Consider the following 19,479-nt stretch of genomic DNA (forward strand, 5'->3'; position numbering starts at 1 on the left):
ACCAGAGTATGATCAGCGCTTCTACGTCATCTACCACGTGGTTACGTTTCACGTGGTCAACCCGGAAGTGCGCTGCCTCATGCGACGCTTGTAAACATCCGGTTCCGAAGAAAGTAGTGTCTTCTTTTCTTGACAGTCCGCGTTATTTTAGTTAGTTATTTATTTATCGCGGTTGTTTTGTGTGTCTGCGCTCTCCGGCAGCCATGTCTCAGGAGGAGGTTTGTTTTCTGAAAGCGAAGCTCAAAGAGCAAGAGAAGGAGATAGCTGCTCTGAAGAATAAACTGGCTCAACTCAAGGAAGAGGTCTGAACGTTTCCTTTCATGTCAAATTGGCGTTTATTTAAACATGTATATAAACCACCTGGTTTCAGAACGGTAGTAGTATTACACGGATTCTCTCAGTCTCTATAACACTCGTTCTGACGCTGAATTTGAACGCCCTCTTTGCAAAGGCTTTTACTGTGAAAAGCTTGTGAACCAATGAATCAAGCTGATTTGTTAGGATAAGCACTGTCTGTCTGTCTGTCTGTACGTTTAATAGCACGTTTGAATGGGAAAATAATGAATACCCACATACCAATATCCCTATTAACAGTATAAAGAGAGTTCTCTATACGTTCTAAACAAGACTGATAACGTGTGTGTTCATCGCATTGATATCAACTTGTGTACTGGAAATCAGACATTTTTACTGTGCAGTTTTTGAGAAATTTCGAGTTAAAATTGGCACTTTTTAATCAAAAACACTCTAAACTTTAATATGTAATAAAAACAAAAACGTTTTGGAAAAGACTGACAAAGTTGTGCTCTGGACGTCTATGACTACTAGTGTATTGGAAACTTTACTGTGCAGTTTTAGAGAAATTTAAAGTTAAAAGTCCCACATTGGCACTTTTTAATTTTAAAAAGATATTCTCAACTTTGAGATGTGCAAACGTGGGACATTTAATTTGAAATTTCTCAACCTGTACAGCTAAAATGTTTGATTTACAGCATGCTAGTAATCATAGATGCACTAGTGCTAGTAGTGAGTAATGTATGTTTTTACTGCATCTCAAAGTCACAATTTTTTCAATTAGAAAGTGCACATGTGGGACTTTTAACTTGCGATTTCTCTTAAACTGTGCAGTAAAAATGTCAAAGTGAAAGTGAGCCGCCACAAAGTGAAAAAAGCTTAATTTACAAATCAGTGGGTTTTACACTGTAACCCAAACAATAGCTATTTTAATGAGTCTTAATTTTCTATATGAATATATACAATTCTATATCATATCATTATATTGTCATATCCCTCCATCCATCTCAAATGTCAAAGGAACTGTGAAGTTTATCACAACAAAATACAAGTTGTGTCTTATTATGTACGTTTATGAACAGCTACAGACATAATAATGTGGGTCTAATAGCTCAGGTCTACAAACTACGGTATTTTGTTTGAAATAATAATTATCCATGGTTTGGTATCAGCAGAGTCATACCTCAGTTCTGGAGCTGCACAAAAAAGTGACGCCTCTATCCCGGCTGGAAGCCACACAGGCCCTCAGCAATGACGACATCATGCGCTACAGCAGACAACTGCTTCTACCGGAGCTCGGTGTTCAAGGTAAGGCTGAGCACAGACCACGTTATTCTGATGTAGAGTTCTGTGTCACTGAACACGTCGGAGTAACGTCTTGACCGTCCACAGGTCAACTCAACTTATCCAAGACATCCGTGCTGGTTGTTGGCTGTGGAGGTCTCGGCTGCCCGCTGGCACAGTATCTCGCTGCAGCGGGCATTGGTAGGTGACCTAATCATTACCTTGTGATAAATGAAACAACTTATTAAATCTTCTATAAATGCCTTTAAACCATAGGTCTCAAACTTGTGCCCCCCAATTGATTTCATGTGGACCGACAGTTTATATCTAAGTATTACTGTATCTACAGATTCATTTTGCATCATAAATACGCTCTATTATTGTGAACTGTATTTCATTCCATTTTAAAATAAACACTTTCATGTCAAAAAGTTAGACTTTTTTTCATTTGATCGACCCCGTCCTGACCAGACTAGACATTCAGTGGTTTCAGTTTGAGGCCCCTGCTTTAAACAATATTTAGACATTAGGTGTGAGAGGCCAAGTTTATCTAAAATTAACAGTCTGGCATCCAGATGCTTGTAAATAATGTATTTACATTCCTCACATATAGTACATATACTTGTTCAGTGTATTCAGAAGCTATATTTATTTTATGACTGGTTTTCTTTTTTGATTACTGCATAACTAAGTGGGGATAAGTGGAAAAATGAAAGTAAAAGGGAGCAGCCGTGTTCATTATAACACCTTTGGGAGAAAATTACAAAATCAGTTTAGTTGTAAATGGCTTCAGACTGACCTGCTCATCACTGTCTCTCCAGGACGCCTGGGTCTGCTCGACTATGACGAGGTGGAGCTCAGTAACCTGCACAGACAGGTGCTGCATGGCGAGGAGAACAAGGGCTGGGCCAAGGCTCTGTCTGCAGCCACTGCATTAAGAAGGTACACTACAGCTCAGGGGTAAATGTATTCTTACATATCCTGTGTTGGAGATCACTTGAGAGATTAATTTCTCTTCACACAGCTGCATTTATATGCACGGCGTGTTGCCGTGCAGTGCATGCTGGCGCACTCCAGTCTCACCGCAGTGTATATTTGGTCGTGTATTTCTCCTCAGTCTGCAAATATTGTGTAAACATGCTATTTCAGAGGCGGCTTCTCTCCCTCACAGTGGGGCCTACTGTGGTTAGCACACGCAGTGTAGAGCAGCGGCCACATGGGGGCGCCATTTCACTGACTTATGACATACAGTACACATCCTCTTTCTTTTCTTATTGTTCATTTTTTTTAATTCATGAGTCCTGCTGTGTGCACATTACACACTTGTTATTTATTTGTTATATCACAGACACAGAGCAGGAAGTTAGAGGGGGAGAGAGGAGAGACATGTGACCCAGACCCAATGTCACATTCAAGGCTTTCATGTTTTTGTTTTGTGATTTGCTTTCGGTTTAACTAAAACACCAGCATGATTCTGCAATGAGTTGTATTTTTTTTTTGGGTCCAGGTTGAACTCCACTGTGGAGTGTATTCCCTACCACCTGCAGCTGTCGCCAGGAAATGCCCTGCAGCTCATTCAACAGTATCCTCAAAAGTCATGAATATTCCCTCATCGTTGCCTATCATGAACTCTGTGTTGACACCTTAACCCCGCTGACCTCATGTACGACATTGTGGCCGATTGTTCCGACAACGTGCCCACTCGCTACCTTGTGAACGACGCCTGCGTCCTCAGTGACAAACCTCTGGTGTCGGCGAGTGCACTTAGGATGGAGGGTCAGGTAAGTAAGTAAGAGAGCCCTTGTTTGTTGCCCTCGTCGCTGTTTCCAGTAAAGAAATGATTTGTGTGTGTGTGTTCGTAGCTGACGGTGTATAATTATCACGGAGGCCCCTGCTATAGATGTCTGTACCCAGTGCCGCCACCTCCAGAGACAGTGACCAACTGCTCTGACGGAGGGGTGTTAGGAGTGGGTGAGTCCTTTTCTGTAACGTTATACACACGACGAGTCTTTGTAAATGACGCTTTCTTTGTAACGTTGTCCGTTTTTCCTTTAGTTCCAGGGATAATGGGCTGCTTGCAAGCTTTGGAAGTCATCAAGATTGCATCTGGACAAGGAAGTATCCTTTTTCTTTGCAGTAGCTGCCTCGATCACAAGGTCACATGATCACAAGGTCACATCACCGTTTTTCTTTTATTAGAATTGGAATTGTTTGAGAATTGAAGATAGAATTGTTGCAGTTACTCAACAGTCTGTGGTCGTTGTTGTTTCTGTGGTCGTTGTACATTTTCAGCAGCGGACAGATCTGGACTGTTAACATATGGACTTCCTCTTTGTGTATTTCATATTCAGGTTTCATTTCCTGTGTGTAAAGTGGCAAGGATTTTCCAAAGTACTTCAAAGTGTGCCCATGTGTTTACATCCATCACATAACAATAGCAGAGCAGTTTCTCTTATAGCGCCTCCTGAGGGCCTGGATTCCACACACACCTATTTTTATACACATGTAGTTTTTCCCTCGACTACCTGAATATGTTCTAATATCTTGGTCTGTAGATGGTGGAAGACCTGTATTATTTGTGTTGAGAAACATTATTTCTGAACTAAATGTGAATTCTGTCGTGCAGTTTGGCACAAAATGGTGAGCCGCCACCCAAATTCTTTTTTATATACTTGCAAAATACAGTGAAAACACTGGAAACCTTTTCTTTGTACTTTGATCTGTTAAATTAAGGTTCAGTAATGCAACACATTCCATTTAGTATTTGGAGAAAGTGTCACAACTTTTCTGAAGATGAGGTTTTTGGAATGTTGCTGTATTTTGCATCATCCATCCATCCAAGCTTTTCCTTGACTTTGATCGTTCCAGCGTCCTTTGGCCAGCAGCTGCTGATGTTTGACGCTCAGGACGCCAGATTTAGGTCCATCAAGCTGCGGCCCAAGCAGGCAAACTGTGCCGTGTGTGGAGAGAACCCCAGTGTTACTACGCTGGGGGACTACGAGAGGTTTTGTGGCTCTGCTGCCACAGATAAGGTTGGTTGTTATCGATGAACCTCTTCTCTCTTTTTTGAAGTATTTCCTACATCAACTGGCCTTGATTTCTCGTGCGTTTCAGTGCCGCAGACTCAACCTCCTCTCCAGGGATCAGAGGATCTCAGTGCAGGTAGGCCCTGCATGTCCTCCAGAACACTCGGCCACTGCGTGACTCCCCGTATTTAGTGCCGATTACTCATAATTTTCTCAGTTCTTTTATGTGCATTCATAAACTACGTGATTACATCTCGGTGCCGACCCAGCCCCGAATGGGAAATGACTTAAAAATGTGCCTGTAGATTTTCTATGGGAAAGAATAACACGTTCTGTTTGGCACGGCGAGCGAGTGGCAGTGGATTGCATCTGTTTATATTTCTGCAGCATTGGCGCTTTCAAAACCCCGCTGAGTCATTAAGCGCAGAGATGGGGATCATGATTGATTGAGCTGTAATCGAGATTGTGTAAAAGGGCTCCGGATAGAAACGGCGTTGTTTCCTGTGATTTAAGGAAAAGCAGTCGAAATGGTCGTGTTATTCTAAAAAAAAAAAAAGTTGGAATCCAAGCAGCATTTGGGTCATTTTGGTTTTCCTGTCAAACTGTGGACATCAATCAAAGACTCGCATGAAGTTGGATTTGATTGTGTAAGTGCATTAAGTGCTGTTTTTTATTATAATTCCAGGATTATCAAATTATACTGGCTAAGAAAGAGCCCCATCTTTTGCTGGATGTGCGCCCTCTTGTGGAGGTTGACATATGCCACCTGCCCTCCTCTCTCAGTATCCTTTTTGGCGATGGAGACAAAACGCAGTCTCACTCTCTCTTTGTCCAGCTTCAGTTTGATTCTTGTCCTTATGCTGGTGCCAGACATCCCACTCTCACGTCTGGAGGAGAGAAAGAGCCAAGACATCCAGTCGTTTCGGGAGACGATCGCTCGGCTACGACAGCAGATGCCAGGCAGCCGCCGGCCTCCAGGTAACGTGTCAGACAAACACCAGCATCCGGCATCTGTGCGTGTCGTTAAAGGAGGAACACGGAGGAAGAGCCGCTTGTGCATATTCAGGACACCTAGTAGAAGGTTGTATTGACGTTGCTAGGTAACCGGAGCAGCTGGCCCTGCTTTAGAGCAATTAATAGTCAATAGTTATTTTGGTGGTCCACTGGATTAAATATAGATTTGGTGAGTTTTAGGCACAGAGAAACTATTCTTTCTATACTAGAAAGCCTTTATTCGTATGGTTAATGCTTCATTAATGAATGAATGTGGTAAACTTAAGCCCGTCAGCAATTCTTTTCTTTCCCGGTGAGTTTTTATCTCGTTGCAGCCTTGATCGACTACTATCTTTCACTCTTGCACACTCAAGGCTGCGTCGTCGTAAACATTTATCCGACAGTGGCACTGAACTTCTTGTGTGCCGAGCTCTCGTTGTCCGTGTGCTCTTTCAAATATGTCAAATCTAAAGCTCGGTTGACTATTGAGTCCCTCGTCGTGTGTGCTTTCTTCTCCGCGGTTCCCTGCAGTGTACGTGATCTGTAAGCTGGGCAATGACTCTCAGAAGGCGGTGCAGGTTCTGGAGGAGATGAGCGGATCCGAGTTGGACGGTATCACAGTCAAAGACATCTGCGGAGGACTGATGGCGTGGGCAAGGCTCATCGATCCCAAATTCCCACAGTATTAGGTTAGGTTCTGTTCAGCGTCTTTGTTTCGAGTGCAGAGTTCTCGTCTGTACATTGTACCGCACGCATTATATGTAACAATAAAGCAGCTTTGAAACATGTTGAGTCATCTGGTGTATCTCATGCATTACACCCACACTCTTTAAACCCGACTCACTCCTCTCACATGTCACAGTGTTGCACGGGGACATGTGAGTCGGGTGTTGCCTTCGGGGGAATTTTGTAAATCAATACAATAAAAACAAATTACATTTGTTCCTGATTAACTCGTTGGACAAAACTGTCACTGTTCAGGTTCAGGCACAAAGACACACACACACACAGAAATCACCATCTAATGTTACCCTTCAGGTATTTATGTAAGGAGGTAATCGACTGTTTTCTGGACAAAGTTACCTGCAGCCTGTAGGTAGTCAAAGATTTGGTGCCAGGGATCGGAAAGAATTTTCTCTGCTTTGACTTCTAGGCTACCCAGATCGGTGCCTAAGGTTATTATGGTAAGAGCTTGTTGGCAGTGTTTACTATTTTCCCTGAGAGCGTGCTTTTGTGCTCGCGGAACAAGCACATGTGATGCAAAAAACAGTTCAAATACCCTCAATGAAGGCACTATTAAACGATCTTAAGCAGACCAAACTTGGGGAGATGTATTCGTACATCGGCACATCGTTACAGGCAGAGGTCGTTCAGTTTCCAGAGGGAGCACAAAGGAGCGCACATAGGTTTAATTAGAACAGGATAAATGTTGGAAACTGTTTTTAAAAATATCTGAAAAGGAGAACGTATATTATTATTATTACATATATAATAATCTACATACAGTAGCACCTTTATTATGCTTTTAATGCACATAAGATAGGACATTTACATTGTTAAAGCAGCAAAGACAGTAAAGATAATAAATAATAAACAAAAAAGAAAAACAAAAAAAGTACAATATATAACAATATTAACACTAAGACTATAGAAAAAAGTTGAAATTGAATGTATAATGTACATTATAGACATTATATTGCACCTTTCAAACTAAAGTAACAAGATGTTTTAACAGTAAAACAAATAATTCAGCTGATACGAGCGATACTCGTTATCAATATCGGTCTAAAATAAGTAAAAATCTAAATTTATTCAACACAGAATAAAATATGTGTTATACAGGTGGAATATTATGTTTTAGCTGTTTACGTGTATTAACAGCTTGGTATCCGTAGATACTGGAGCTCGGATATTGGTATCAGTATCCCAGACATCCCAGTTAAATTACAGAACATGGAGACACCAACAACTACTATAAATAAGAGTCTGTATGATAACAAAGTGGCTTCTTTTAAGAAGAGACTCTGAGGACAGCTAAAGTCCTGACACCTTCACTGACACATGTGGAACATTTGGATCATTCTAGTGGGGACACAGGGAATAAGAAACCCCTCAGGGCCCCTGGGCCTCCTGGACTCCAGTGTGGAAAGCTGCCTGTTTCAAACCAAACCAGGTCGTGTGGGATAACGATTCTCTCTCTCTCTCTCTCTTTCTCTCTTTCTTTCTTGGCACTCATGGCCAAGTTAAAATAACGGAAAAGAAATGCACATGCGCGTTGGTTTTGAGCTCCATCGGAGGCGCCATTGCTTCACTGCGACTGTAGTTCAACTTTTCCTCCCCACACATGGAAAGTCAGTTATGCGGAGGTAATAAAAAGACTTCAAGCCCCAGCCCCACGGACGCTGCTCTGTCTCTCGCCAGGCACGGGGAGTAGTCACAGCTGGAAGCATAATAAGATGCGCATGAATTTACAATAATCTGGAATCAACGATAAGAGAGTCGAAATGGACTGCTCGGGGAGCCACTGCGCGCGCGCGTGTCAGAGAAAAGTTGCCGTTTTTTGTCGTTTGTAGGACGCGACGCTGCGCTTTCCTCCACACACACACACACACACACGCGAGAGAAAAAAGGAGCAGAATATTCAAAGCTCTGGCGCCGCTGCCCGCAGTTGATGGAGTTGAGAAGTTTCTTCAGTCCGCGCACAATGGAGAGAAACGCGCCCTTCGCCGACTGTGAAGGTAAAGTTTCTGTCTTTTTCTCAAGCCTTTCTGTCGACGTGTACACACACACACACACACGCGCGCGCGCACACACACACACGGACGGACGGTTCTCAAACTTCTCCCGTGTCCAGTGAGCGGGTTGTATAACTTGTTTTGCTGGCTTTCTGCTACTCGGGCTTGTGTTGTGCCAGCGAGCCAATCATAAGTGGGAGGGGTGCAGATGTTCACGAGCTCTGGCTCCAGATGTTTGTTGAGTTTGAGTTCTCGTAAACACGCGGAAAGAATCGCTTTTACGCGTCTCTTTGTGCAGTTTTACGCACGGACGCAGAGGCTGTATGTAGTGGCTCTGGTTTGTGTTTGTTTTGTTTATTTAAGTCATGTTTACGAACAGCGAGGAAAGGGTCGATATTGTGCGGCTAAAGCTACTGACTGTGGTTCAGTCTATTATCATGGTTAGCCTGAAGCTAACTCTGGGGAAGTAGCCTTCACTCAGTCACAGTGCAAGGCTACAGCAACACCATAACCACTTTATCACGTGTGATATTCATCAGTATCAATAGTTGATTGGCGTTGACTGATTATTACATACTTACTTGTACATGATTACACTTTTTTTGTTCTCAGAAACCTCATAAATGCTGCTTAGTGCACTGGAACTTGTTGAAATGTATATTCCAAAAGCCATACATGTCAATGTTACTTTAAGAAATGAGTTAAACTGGTGTATTGTGTCAGATGAAGGGAAATAAATCAATAAAATCTGCATTATAGATCAGCTATTGGATGCCCTAAATTGTAAAGATCGATATCAACCATAGAAATATCCATATTTGTGTCTCACATCTCTTTTTACAACATGTCATGCTTACTTAAGTATGCATACATGTTATTTATATTGTTACAGATTATATGAAACACGTCCTTATTCCCCCCTTTTCTGATAAATAATCCAGTGATTTTGACCAATACCGACACACGTATTAATGATAGAAATGATTTTGCAGAAGAAAACAAAACGTAGGTAACTCTTATTATAAATAATAATATGAAGTCTTCGTTATATGAGTGCTTTAATTGTATTGGCTGAAACAAATTGTGTCTGTAGTGCAAAAAAGAAGCGGTGGATTCATTCACACAGCAAGAAGAAGAAGAAGAGTTAATTTTTTTCATGCTAAAAACAACCCTCTGTGTTTGTCTGTGTGTGTGTGAGACAGGTTTCCTGTGGTCAGAGTGGATTACTGACTTCAGTAAGAAGAGGGAACGCCAGTCCAGGTTATGAAGTTTGCGGCAGCGACTTTACGGCACAAGCCTGTGGACCGTTCCAAGACTTCTACCTTCTTCTCGCTTAATGAGTGTGCGGTGTGTGAAATCCGGCGGGCTGACAGGTTATTACCCTCCTAATCTTCTTCAAAACAATGTCACTTTTGACGAAAACAAACGGTGCTTAGTCACTGTGACAAGAGGTTATCCCCTGAGGTCCAGCTGCGCTCCTCTGGATGACCCCTCTCTGAATCCTTCACTATTCAGCGCCTCCACGTTGCTATTGGAAGAAAACCAATGTCTGCCTCCTCTCCCCCGTCCTTACCTCGAGCCTTCGTCCACTCTCTCCCTCCGCACCACCCGTCGCCGCCGAGCCTGCCCGGACCGCTCTACACGCGGCTGTCCAACGGCAGTCACAGCGCCCCCAGCCCCACCAACTCCCGCAGCTCGTTCCATGGAGTGTCCTTCCTGCTGCAGATCGGACTGACCAGAGAGACGGTGAACCTGGAGGCCAATGACCTGTCATTGTCTGCTGTGAAGGACCTTGTGTGCTCTATAGTGGACCAGAAGGTAATGTTTTCATCAAACTGTCTCTCTCTCTCTCTCTAATATCCTCTGAACAGTGGCAGTCGCTGGTGTTTGAAGTTATTTCTACATAAATTCTTCAATAAAGAACAACTAGAACAAGGAACGACGATATTTATGTCAAAGTGAAATGCCACAATAGTGCGTTACAAACGACAATGGGCCATATTGCCATACAAATAACACACAACGACCAGCAGCTATCGTCATGTGTTTCTGCAACGCTGTCAGTCAAAAACTGGTTCCGCCTTTCGGACACTTCCTCCAATCAATACGCGGAAGCTTAGCTTCTCTGGAAGTGTCGATGTTGCCGCATTTGTCCAATCACCGCCGAGCTGCTACAGGATTCTGAACGAACTAGTTCTAGTTAGCATTGAAATGCAAATACAACACGTGACGATGATTTATAGGAAGCTGAGCTTCTGCCACTGAAGTGAAATGTTTTCCACATAACGCATGCAAACCTCCTACTTGTTGCCTTGTTATCAAACATAAGCAGTAATCCTGGAGGCAGTAACACAGTGTAACGTGACGATGCACTGATTTGTTCTGCCGTCTTTTATCCTGTTTCGTCTGTTTGGGTTTTTTTTTTTGTTTCCAAAGCAGACTTCTGGGCCTCGTGCCCCAAAATGAGTCAAACACTTCGGAAGCATGTGCACAATGACACAATGACATAAGCGAGTAGCATCATTTATTTACAATGTGGTGTAAAGTTACGGCACTCACACGATGCGTGCCGGTACTTTTGCTGTTGTTATTGGAAATGCTGTATTTTCCATGATTTCGTTAACGTGTTGTTATGTCACCAGAGTAATAATTCCACCATAAGAAATTGGCTTTAAACACAAATACAGGCCACAACATGATATCGCTGTGTAAAGTGGAAATCAATGGCGCAAGTTTTAATGTTGTTCTTGGTCTGTGTCTGCATGTGTGTTTGTTTATAACGTGCAAAGTGAAGTTGAGGCTTGAACTAGACGTTTTTATTTTCTACTGTGTAGTGGCCTTGTGTAATGATAAGCACTGTGAAACTACACCGCATATGTAATACCTTTTATGAGAAAGGGGTTTTCTCTGGCAGAGAAATATGTCCATGACTCTGCTAAACACACAAAACAAGACCAAAACACATCCCATGTGAAGAAGTGAAACGTTCGGCAGTAAAAAATATTGCATGAAGTTCCGAACCTTGGCTTGACCAACTGTAGGTGTAGGTGTCTTGGCTAAGGAGCTCCCCATTGTGACCCTCAAGGGGGATAAAGTGGTTAAAAATGAATGAATGAATGATTTGAAGCAGTCTCATGTAAAGTTGTGACACCAGTTATGAGAAGGTTTTTTTCTCTGGTACAAATAAACTAAATAGTCACTTTGTTTCCATGCACAGCTGTGGTTGTAACTTGACTATGCTGCTCCACTGATCGATTTAATGAATGAAGTGTGTCTGCCTCCGCTCTGCTAGGGGGCGTAATGTCCAGCTGATTAGTGTAAGGTGGTTTCCAGTTTAGTATGCAGCTAGTTGTTAGCAAGTATCTCACTTTACGTACTGAGTATCTCACTTTACGTACAGAGTACTGAGTATCTCACTTACGAGAGCTAGTACGCTGAGAGCTCAGGTGCGTACAGAGTCAGAGTATCTCACACGAGTATCTCACTTTACGTACAGAGTATCTCACTTTACGTACAGAGTATCTCACTTTACGTACCGAGTATCTCACTTTACGTACCGAGTATCTCACTTTACGTACCGAGTATCTCACTTTACGTACTGAGATACTCACTTTACGTACAGAGTGAGGGATTAATATTGTGCCAAGCCTGTTAGAGTAATGAAATGGCTCTTGTGTGCATCCACATGTTCCCGTTTTTTTTTGAACCTCTTGTGAATAATGATGATTACTCCATTTGTGTCTGTAATTATCGTTGACTGGATAAAAAAGAAGGTGATTAAACGAAGCACTTTTCATCAGCCTCCGGGCTCTGAACATTTGGGTCGGTCAGAGCTGTGTTTGTGTACGCGGGGGATGACAAAAGAGTTAAATGAATAAAGTTGTGATGAACAAACAGCAAGTGTACGACAGCGAAGACGCTGCAGCGTCCGTGCCGAGTCTGTGTCCTCTGGTTCCGCGTTGTCCAAGTTGACATTCCAGAGGAGTGCGGTAATGTTGTTGTTCTTTACGAGGTCTGCTGATTCTCACTAGCTAGTTATGAACAGTTCTGGTCTGCAGAGCAGAAAATCTCATCACTGCGCATATTTGCTCGGATCTCGTAACACTGGCACAGTTGCAAGAATCTGTAACAGGAAAAGAGTGTGAAATGCAATGCTCTGAAGATGACCCGTAAAGAAAAGCAGCAGTGGAGCGCTCGCGGTGAGTAACTGCTGATCATCTGCCGCAGAGTCATCAGAGTGTGCCAGTCTATTACTGTCAATCACTTTATATCACACTCATTTGTCTAAAGATGCTTCACTATATGAGCTATTTAATTTATAGTCAACAGTCGTAAAGGTTTAATGTATAATAAACATTATGGATCTTCATCATCTACATTATTGTGCATTTCCTCTATTAGACTCCACCAAACGCAATGCACCGCGTCAACTATTTGGTGAAATACAGCCATGTGGCTTTGATATCAACGGAAAATATGACTGTAGTCCTTTCTTGCACTCTCCAGTCCATCCCCGCCCCACTTCTTCTTGCTCTGAAATATGTACGACAGCGCTGAGCCTTTTTACAAAGTCCACTCACGCCGGACGACTTATCCAGCTGAAGATCTCTGACCCCAGCTTAGCCGTTGACAGTCGTCCCAGGAAGTCTCCACTCAGCAGAACCTCGGGTCCCTGTCAGCAGACGGGAGGCCGGGGAGAAAAAAAAAGAAAAGATTTAGACTTTATGTGGTAATATCTGTGTGGAGATGAAGTCTGGCTGGAAGTGTATAACCCCCCCCCCTTCCCTCCATGCTGCCGTTTCCTCCGCTGAAAGCTGGCCTGCATCACTCAGTGATTCACCACCCAAGCATGCAACAAACATGGATGCTTATCCCTATTTATCCCCCCAGTCACTGTCAGCTTTTCTGCTGTGTCAGCTGTTGTGAACTTTCAGAATGGGGTTCAGTTGTGTGTAAAGTGTGTTATTAGAGATAGTGACCGGCCTTACTCGGCTTTATTTTATCTGAGTCAGAGCAAGTGACCCTGACAAATGTAGTTTTGTGCGGAGGTTTTCCTCAACACACAAACAAAACCCCTACTCCTACCGCTCACTGACCAGTTATTCAAATAAAACTGGTGTTGTAGCTAAAAAACACCTACTTTAAGTGCCATAAATCAGTGTAGCTTATAATGTACTTTATTAAAAGACACGGGCAGCATGCGCGCCGTTTCCCTTGCACGTGTAGTTCCATTTTCCAGTGGGCGACTGTTAAACTTACACTTCTTATTTCAGAGAACACTACACCCCTGTTTGGACTGCTGGTATCTGCAGTATCTTTCTCTTTCACTCTCAACATCTTCTTTTCAAAGCTTGTGACCGTAGCTTAAGGACAGACCAGAGAGCTCTAATGTGCTGCACTGTTGCTTTTTGGTACATTTTTAATTTTCTTCTTTTGGAACCCGCCACTTTTGCTGCCTTGCCAAAATATAAGAGTGTGACGTCTTTCGGTTTAAACAACATCTGTCAATAGCGCATATCCAATTTTAAATTGAGGGTTTTTATTGAGGATGTAATGCAGAGAAATACCCTTTACAGACTTTTCTGCTGTAGCAGATGCACTCTGAATGGACTTGTACAGCTGTAAAGTGTCCAGATGTTTGCGTGCAGTGGTCTTTATGGCTTCAAGGTCGACATTTCATATCTTTTCTGAACCCGTCTGGTTCTGAATCAGTCTCATTGTTTGTCAGGGAGCCATGACGCCTGTTGTAATAGCTCTGTATTGTATAGATTTTGCACAGCTCATTCCCTCTTCCTGCTAAAGGCTCGACCACATGACTTCGGCAGAGTCCGCAGACTAGATTGGCTTTCTCTCCGTTTCCTGCGCTGATCTGAGATGAGTGTTGATAGGAGTGGTTTGGACCACATTCGCCAAACCTTTGCAGTTAAGGTCAATTGTAGTCCAGGACAACCGGATCCTAAGACTTTAATGTTAAAAACAATGGCACATGGGTATCAACTCTTGGCCAGGCTCCTTGAGGACTGTGAGAAAGGATGAAAGGAGCCAGTCACCCGCCCCAATCGGGTACCATCTAGCCCAGATCTGACCCATGACGGCCCCGCGCGACTCCAGATCAGGCCAGCCTTGTTTTAACGAGTCAGTTTTCAACTTCTCGGTCTGTTTTTTTTTTTTTGTTTTTTGGGGCCTGATGAATGGTGCGAGATAAACATCCCAAAGCTTCCACTTGTTGAACATTTCCTGTTTGGTGTCGCCCAAGTCCTCCCGTGCAGCCTGCGAGGGAGCAGCGGCGGGGGCAAAAGTTCACGACTCCCTGAGAAACGACACCCAGACTTGGTCAGTCTGGACAGACAGACAGACAGACAGCTACAGAACATTCCTCTTCACCCAGGCATTTTTGGAGGATGATGTGACGCCCGCTCGGGATGGTTGGGATTAGATTGCTCGGAAAATGAATGATTTGACATTCATAGGTGGTGAAAATACTGATGTTATGAATATGTCATTGTCTTTAGGATGTTGCTGCGTAGACACTGTCGCTGGAAATGTTGTGAAAAGCAGATGCTTTAGCCACAGGTTTCCCGAGTCAGTGCTGGAACTACCAGTTCTGGTTTAGGGCTGTACATCTGCCCTTGTAATTAGTGAGACAAAGGCTGTTTTGAGTTTGAAACAGGCTACGTTGAACAATTTACAGTAAAAAATGTGAGTATTTTAAACAAGTTGGATTTGTTCTAAAGCTTTGAGTAATCTCTTTTCTCTTTTGTAGCTCATGGCAATTGTGTTCAATTTTCATGCGAGTTTTCATCACGTTAAGAAGAGAGACCTGGACCTGGACCTGGTCTGGGAATAATCTCTCCACAGAAAAGTGCAAGTGAAAATTTAAGAGCGAAGCAAAAATAGCCCGAAAGGAGGGTGCAGATGGAAAATGGAGGGACGGTAGTTACCAAAGCTAACTGAAACACGCGGTAAATAAATCAACACCATCTCTCTCTCCCCCCTTCTTCTCTCCCTCCCTCCCTCTTTTCTACAGTTAAGGCCACATCTGCATGTTTCCTATGGCGCTGGCAGCCACATTTCACCCCAGAGGAGATCCCAACAGCACAGGGCTTTATGTGTGATATAACATGGAGCCAGACATTTCCTGGAAAGCACATTCAGCTCCTTCTGTAGAAAAAACAGGTCACCCCTGAATCAAAATATCCACTGTTAGTATTGGTTCTGAATACACACTGTTGTGGCCTTAGCCTTATTTGGTTTGCAGGCATATTTGGTGTATTCCAAAGTCGTGGAGTTGACAAAATTGATATCACAACTGGGAATGCTGAAATAACGTCAACTTAAAAGCCTCCTTGCACTAGGAATCTATCAATTTCTGCAGATTTGGAGTTCTTTGTGGAAAAGAGACGAGGTGGAGAGAGTGTGTGTGAGAGAGAGAGAGAGAGAGAGAAAAGGGGGGGAAAAAAAATCTCTGAAGTTAAGTGAGCTTCGTAATTTCTACCATCTGCAGTGCACATTTCTGCCGCCTCGCTCTCCTTCAAATGTAAAGTGGCAAGGCAGAGTGCACGGCCGCGGCCACAAGAGTCACAGAATGATAGAGTGGAGAAGAGTGGTCCTCTGGGGGAAAAGGGGCCGGGGTTGGCTGCGAGGGACCGGCCTGTTGGCAAAGCCTCACATGGGACACGGAGGGAGTGGGGGGTGGGGGGGGGTTGGTTGGGGCGGTTGTGGCCACACCTCACTCCTGATGTCTGATGCCAAAACCATCAGTGCAGAGCCGCTCCTGCCACCGAGTGTAGCTTTGCTGTGGATTTTCCGTCCACCCAGTGCCCAAATGCCCTTCACCCTTCATACTTGACTTCAGCCGGTGGGCGGCTGATAATCTCCAACACTCCAATCTGGACTAATGCCCGCCGAGTGAGGCTTTGATTGTGATTATATTGAAGTGGAAGGCAGCACAACTACTCTACTTTAGAGCCATTTAATACTCAGGGGCTCCTGTGACTTTGTCCTTGTGAAGCCACCTCACACGTGGTGGTTTAAGAGCACTTCACTTTTTTTTTTCCATTCATAGATTTGCAACTAGGGCACGACACGGTTCAGTGAGAGAGGTTATTATTTCTTTATCTTTACTAATTTACTCATTAACGACCATGAATGCGTTCACTGACAGACTCGGCGTGCTCGGAGGACTTCAGCCATGACAAACGCTGAGCCAAGAGGGCTTGAACGCGGCCTAATGGCAACAGACCACGTGATGGTGGTATTATTGATCCCTGCAGTGCAGCTCGGCTGCAGAACGTCTTATTCTGCGTCGTTTTCACAGCCTTTCCTGTCAAACTGACAGGAAGGCGGCCGGGGAAGTGCAATCACACGACGATTCGTTGATAGCTTTGGAAACGTGTCGCCCTAATGAGACGCACGTCGGTTCGATTTCTTTGCCACTCAGCACGACGCGCGTCTTGTTCACTGAGAATCTCCTCGGAGCCGCTCCCTGTTTCCATATTCTCCCTCTGCTCTCTCTGCTCTCCAATCTGCTGTGGTTGGTGGTGCAGCGCTGCCCGTGAAGGCCGCATGTGCCTCGCGCTCAAATGGCTTTTCCTTGTCGATGTGCTTGAAACTTCTCAGAAAGTGCGTCTTGGGGTCCGTTTTAAAGAAAGTGACAGCTCGCAATTCGGCAAATTAAAAACAGAGGAACCAGCTATTGTCCTTCTTAATCACGAAGCTCAGCAGTTATTATATATGCTTATCCAGGCCTCAGAGAGAGGTAATGAAGTGTGCGCTGCAGTATATCTCTGAGGCGGAGGATCGCAGCGGGGCTGTAACTCATCAGCAGCAGCAGCAGCAGCAGCAGCAGCAGTGTGCGGGGGCCTGGCCAAGCATGTTTTAGATCACACTGCTCTCTTCCTGTGAGAGGCTTTGGATCCTGTGACTCAGCCTTCCTCTTCTCCGCCCGGCCTCTTGACGCCGTTATTACATGCTAGAGTCATGCATGCACACGTGTGCGGGACAGGAAGAAGAAAGCTCCTGTGATGTGTGTTAAAGAGTCAACCAAAAACGTGACCTCACCACAATTATCCCGACTTCACGTCAGTGCATCTGCACAGCAGGTCCAATCACCACGGAGGTCTATTGTTTCTCCAGATTCAAATAGTCAAGATCCTGGTGAAATAATTGAGGGATTTTCTTTGGAAAGCTGCACAGCGATGAGGAGAAATTTGGCTGAAAACCATCTCAAGAGTCTCAAGATGTTTGATATAGGTTTAGGATGACAGGTGTAAAGTCTCCTAATATACACTGAGGACCTGAGCTCAGTCAGAATGTGAATACAGACATGTTCACCAGGGGCCTCAAACTCAAAATGACCAGTGAACTTCTAGTCTGCTCAGGAGGGGCCGGGCCAAGTGAAAAAAGTCCAATGATTCGGGGAAAATGAACAGTTTAGTGATTAGAAATTAAAATGACATCTTGATGTCGCAATTAAGAATACTTAGGATGACATAGCGCAGCATTTCAAAGTAAAAGTGTTAGTTTTGATCTATAGTTCGCAGAAAAAAAACCCCACAATTTATGACGCAAAATTAATCTAAATAACAAAAATGGACAGAAATAAAACAGAATTAAAATATACATAGACAATTGTAATCAAAACACTCTTGGCTCTTCTTCAGACCACTGAGTTTCTTATGTTTCCACTCAGTCATGTCCCAGCCAAGCTTGGATGTTCGCACATCTACGGAACATGCACACAAAAATAAACGTTTTCAGATGTCGGTCACACAATAACGTTGCCCTGTCATCGTGTTGACCGACAGACAAAGCAGCGGCGCGAGAGCGCGTCGGCTGTGCAGGAAGACAGGAAGAGTCACAGCTGAGCGGCCGTGAGGGTTTTCAGCTTGTGCTGCGCGTGTTTTCAACATGTTTTCAAAGTGTCAGGGATGCTGATATCGACTGGACTTTAAGCGAAGACTTGCTTCACTCTCACTCAGAAGGAGCTCTTTTTTAGTTTTTTAAAATGATTGTTATGCTCTTGTGGAAGGTGATAGGATGATGGTTGCTCTATCCTCTTATTATTAAAAAAATAAGAATAGAAACATGTGCGGCGTATGCAAGGTGTGTGCTAATGTCGCACATAATTCACAATCTAAACTGTGAGCCTGTAAAAATAAGCGAGGGCCAGTGTATGGAGAGTTATTATCTCTGTATACAAGCACATGTCGTCTGCGACAAGTCCAACATTATTTGGAAAGAAATGCTTGTTCACTCTGTAGCAATGATGCCAGGTTTGTGTTTTCCATCCTGCTCCAGTCCAAACAGCTCTGTTGTTGTTTCATGCCTTACAGTAGCTGTGGGCGTTCAGCTTTAATTTGATTTATTGGAACAGCCACTTGTTGTTTCTGTATAAAACGACTTGTGCGAGACGCCACGCGGCAATCGTGAAACAGCGTCCATACCCCATAATCTAAAGGAATGTTCATTAGCCGTGTTCTTGAGGAAAGGACATACAATATTGAATTTATGGCACAACTTGAGCACTTCTAAGACTCCTAATGAAAGAAATACTACTTTTTCTAATACTAATTGTTATTATTTCCCTAAATCTAATAGTGTTTTTGTTGTGGCTATTAATTAATGTACAGTAAGTATATGTTGCACCATTAAAGTGATTTATGACGAAATCGTGCGACCATAGTATATGGAAATTGTAAAAGCAGGAGCGAAAACACTTCACGTTGAACAACACGGTGGAAAACTTGAGTGTTTCCACCGTGATACCTCACTTAAAGTGACAGAAGAATTATTACGCCGCAGGAATAATTTAACTCGCCACACATGTATTTCTCTCTTGCTCGGAATTGCATTAATAATAATAATAACAATAATAATAATAATATGTAACAAAAACAAATACAATTCCACTGTTGACTTTAATAAATTAACACAGTTTTCCACACTGGTGTTTGATGTGGCCCCAACAAAGTAATTACACAGCTTTTCCCCAAGGTTAGCGTGAGCACATAATTGGATTTTCCAATGCGTTGGTTTTTGACGAGTCCTTGAAAGTGTGTTTTTTCCCTCTGTTGTGGTCACTGACACGCAGCTCAACGTCAAATAATGTTCTCCCACATTGTTTCGACATAAAAACACTGTTTTCC

At 43.5% G+C, this 19,479-nt stretch overlaps 2 protein-coding genes across 4 annotated transcripts in view; both read left to right on the top strand.

Annotated features, from left to right (window-relative positions):
* The first annotated feature begins 66 nt into the window (after window positions 1–66).
* Window positions 67–6,383, top strand: mocs3 (molybdenum cofactor synthesis 3). 2 transcript variants are annotated; one of them, XM_044046765.1, is made up of 13 exons: window positions 67–302; window positions 1,467–1,602; window positions 1,687–1,779; window positions 2,400–2,520; window positions 3,086–3,160; window positions 3,242–3,359; window positions 3,441–3,549; window positions 3,634–3,696; window positions 4,447–4,610; window positions 4,693–4,740; window positions 5,290–5,386; window positions 5,475–5,582; window positions 6,129–6,383. In XM_044046765.1, the coding sequence occupies exons 1-13, from the start codon at window positions 204–206 to the stop codon at window positions 6,284–6,286; spliced, it is 1,389 nt and encodes a 462-aa protein (XP_043902700.1). In that variant the 5' UTR covers window positions 67–203; the 3' UTR covers window positions 6,287–6,383. The 2 variants fall into 2 exon arrangements, with proteins under 2 accessions (XP_043902700.1, XP_043902701.1); XM_044046766.1 differs by having other exon boundaries at window positions 1,470–1,602.
* Window positions 6,384–8,038: 1,655 nt separating this feature from the next.
* prkd3 (protein kinase D3) overlaps window positions 8,039–19,479 on the top strand; it is a 34,680-nt gene continuing 23,239 nt past the window's right edge. For both annotated transcript variants that reach the window (XM_044047819.1, XM_044047820.1), the window contains exons 1-2: window positions 8,039–8,335; window positions 9,535–10,150. In XM_044047819.1, the coding sequence (XP_043903754.1) occupies window positions 9,878–10,150 (273 nt within the window). In that variant the 5' untranslated portion in view covers window positions 8,039–8,335; window positions 9,535–9,877. The remainder of the gene's footprint in view (window positions 8,336–9,534; window positions 10,151–19,479) is intronic.

This window comes from Solea senegalensis, linkage group LG16, assembly GCF_019176455.1.
Source record: "Solea senegalensis isolate Sse05_10M linkage group LG16, IFAPA_SoseM_1, whole genome shotgun sequence".
NCBI lineage: Eukaryota > Metazoa > Chordata > Actinopteri > Pleuronectiformes > Soleidae > Solea > Solea senegalensis.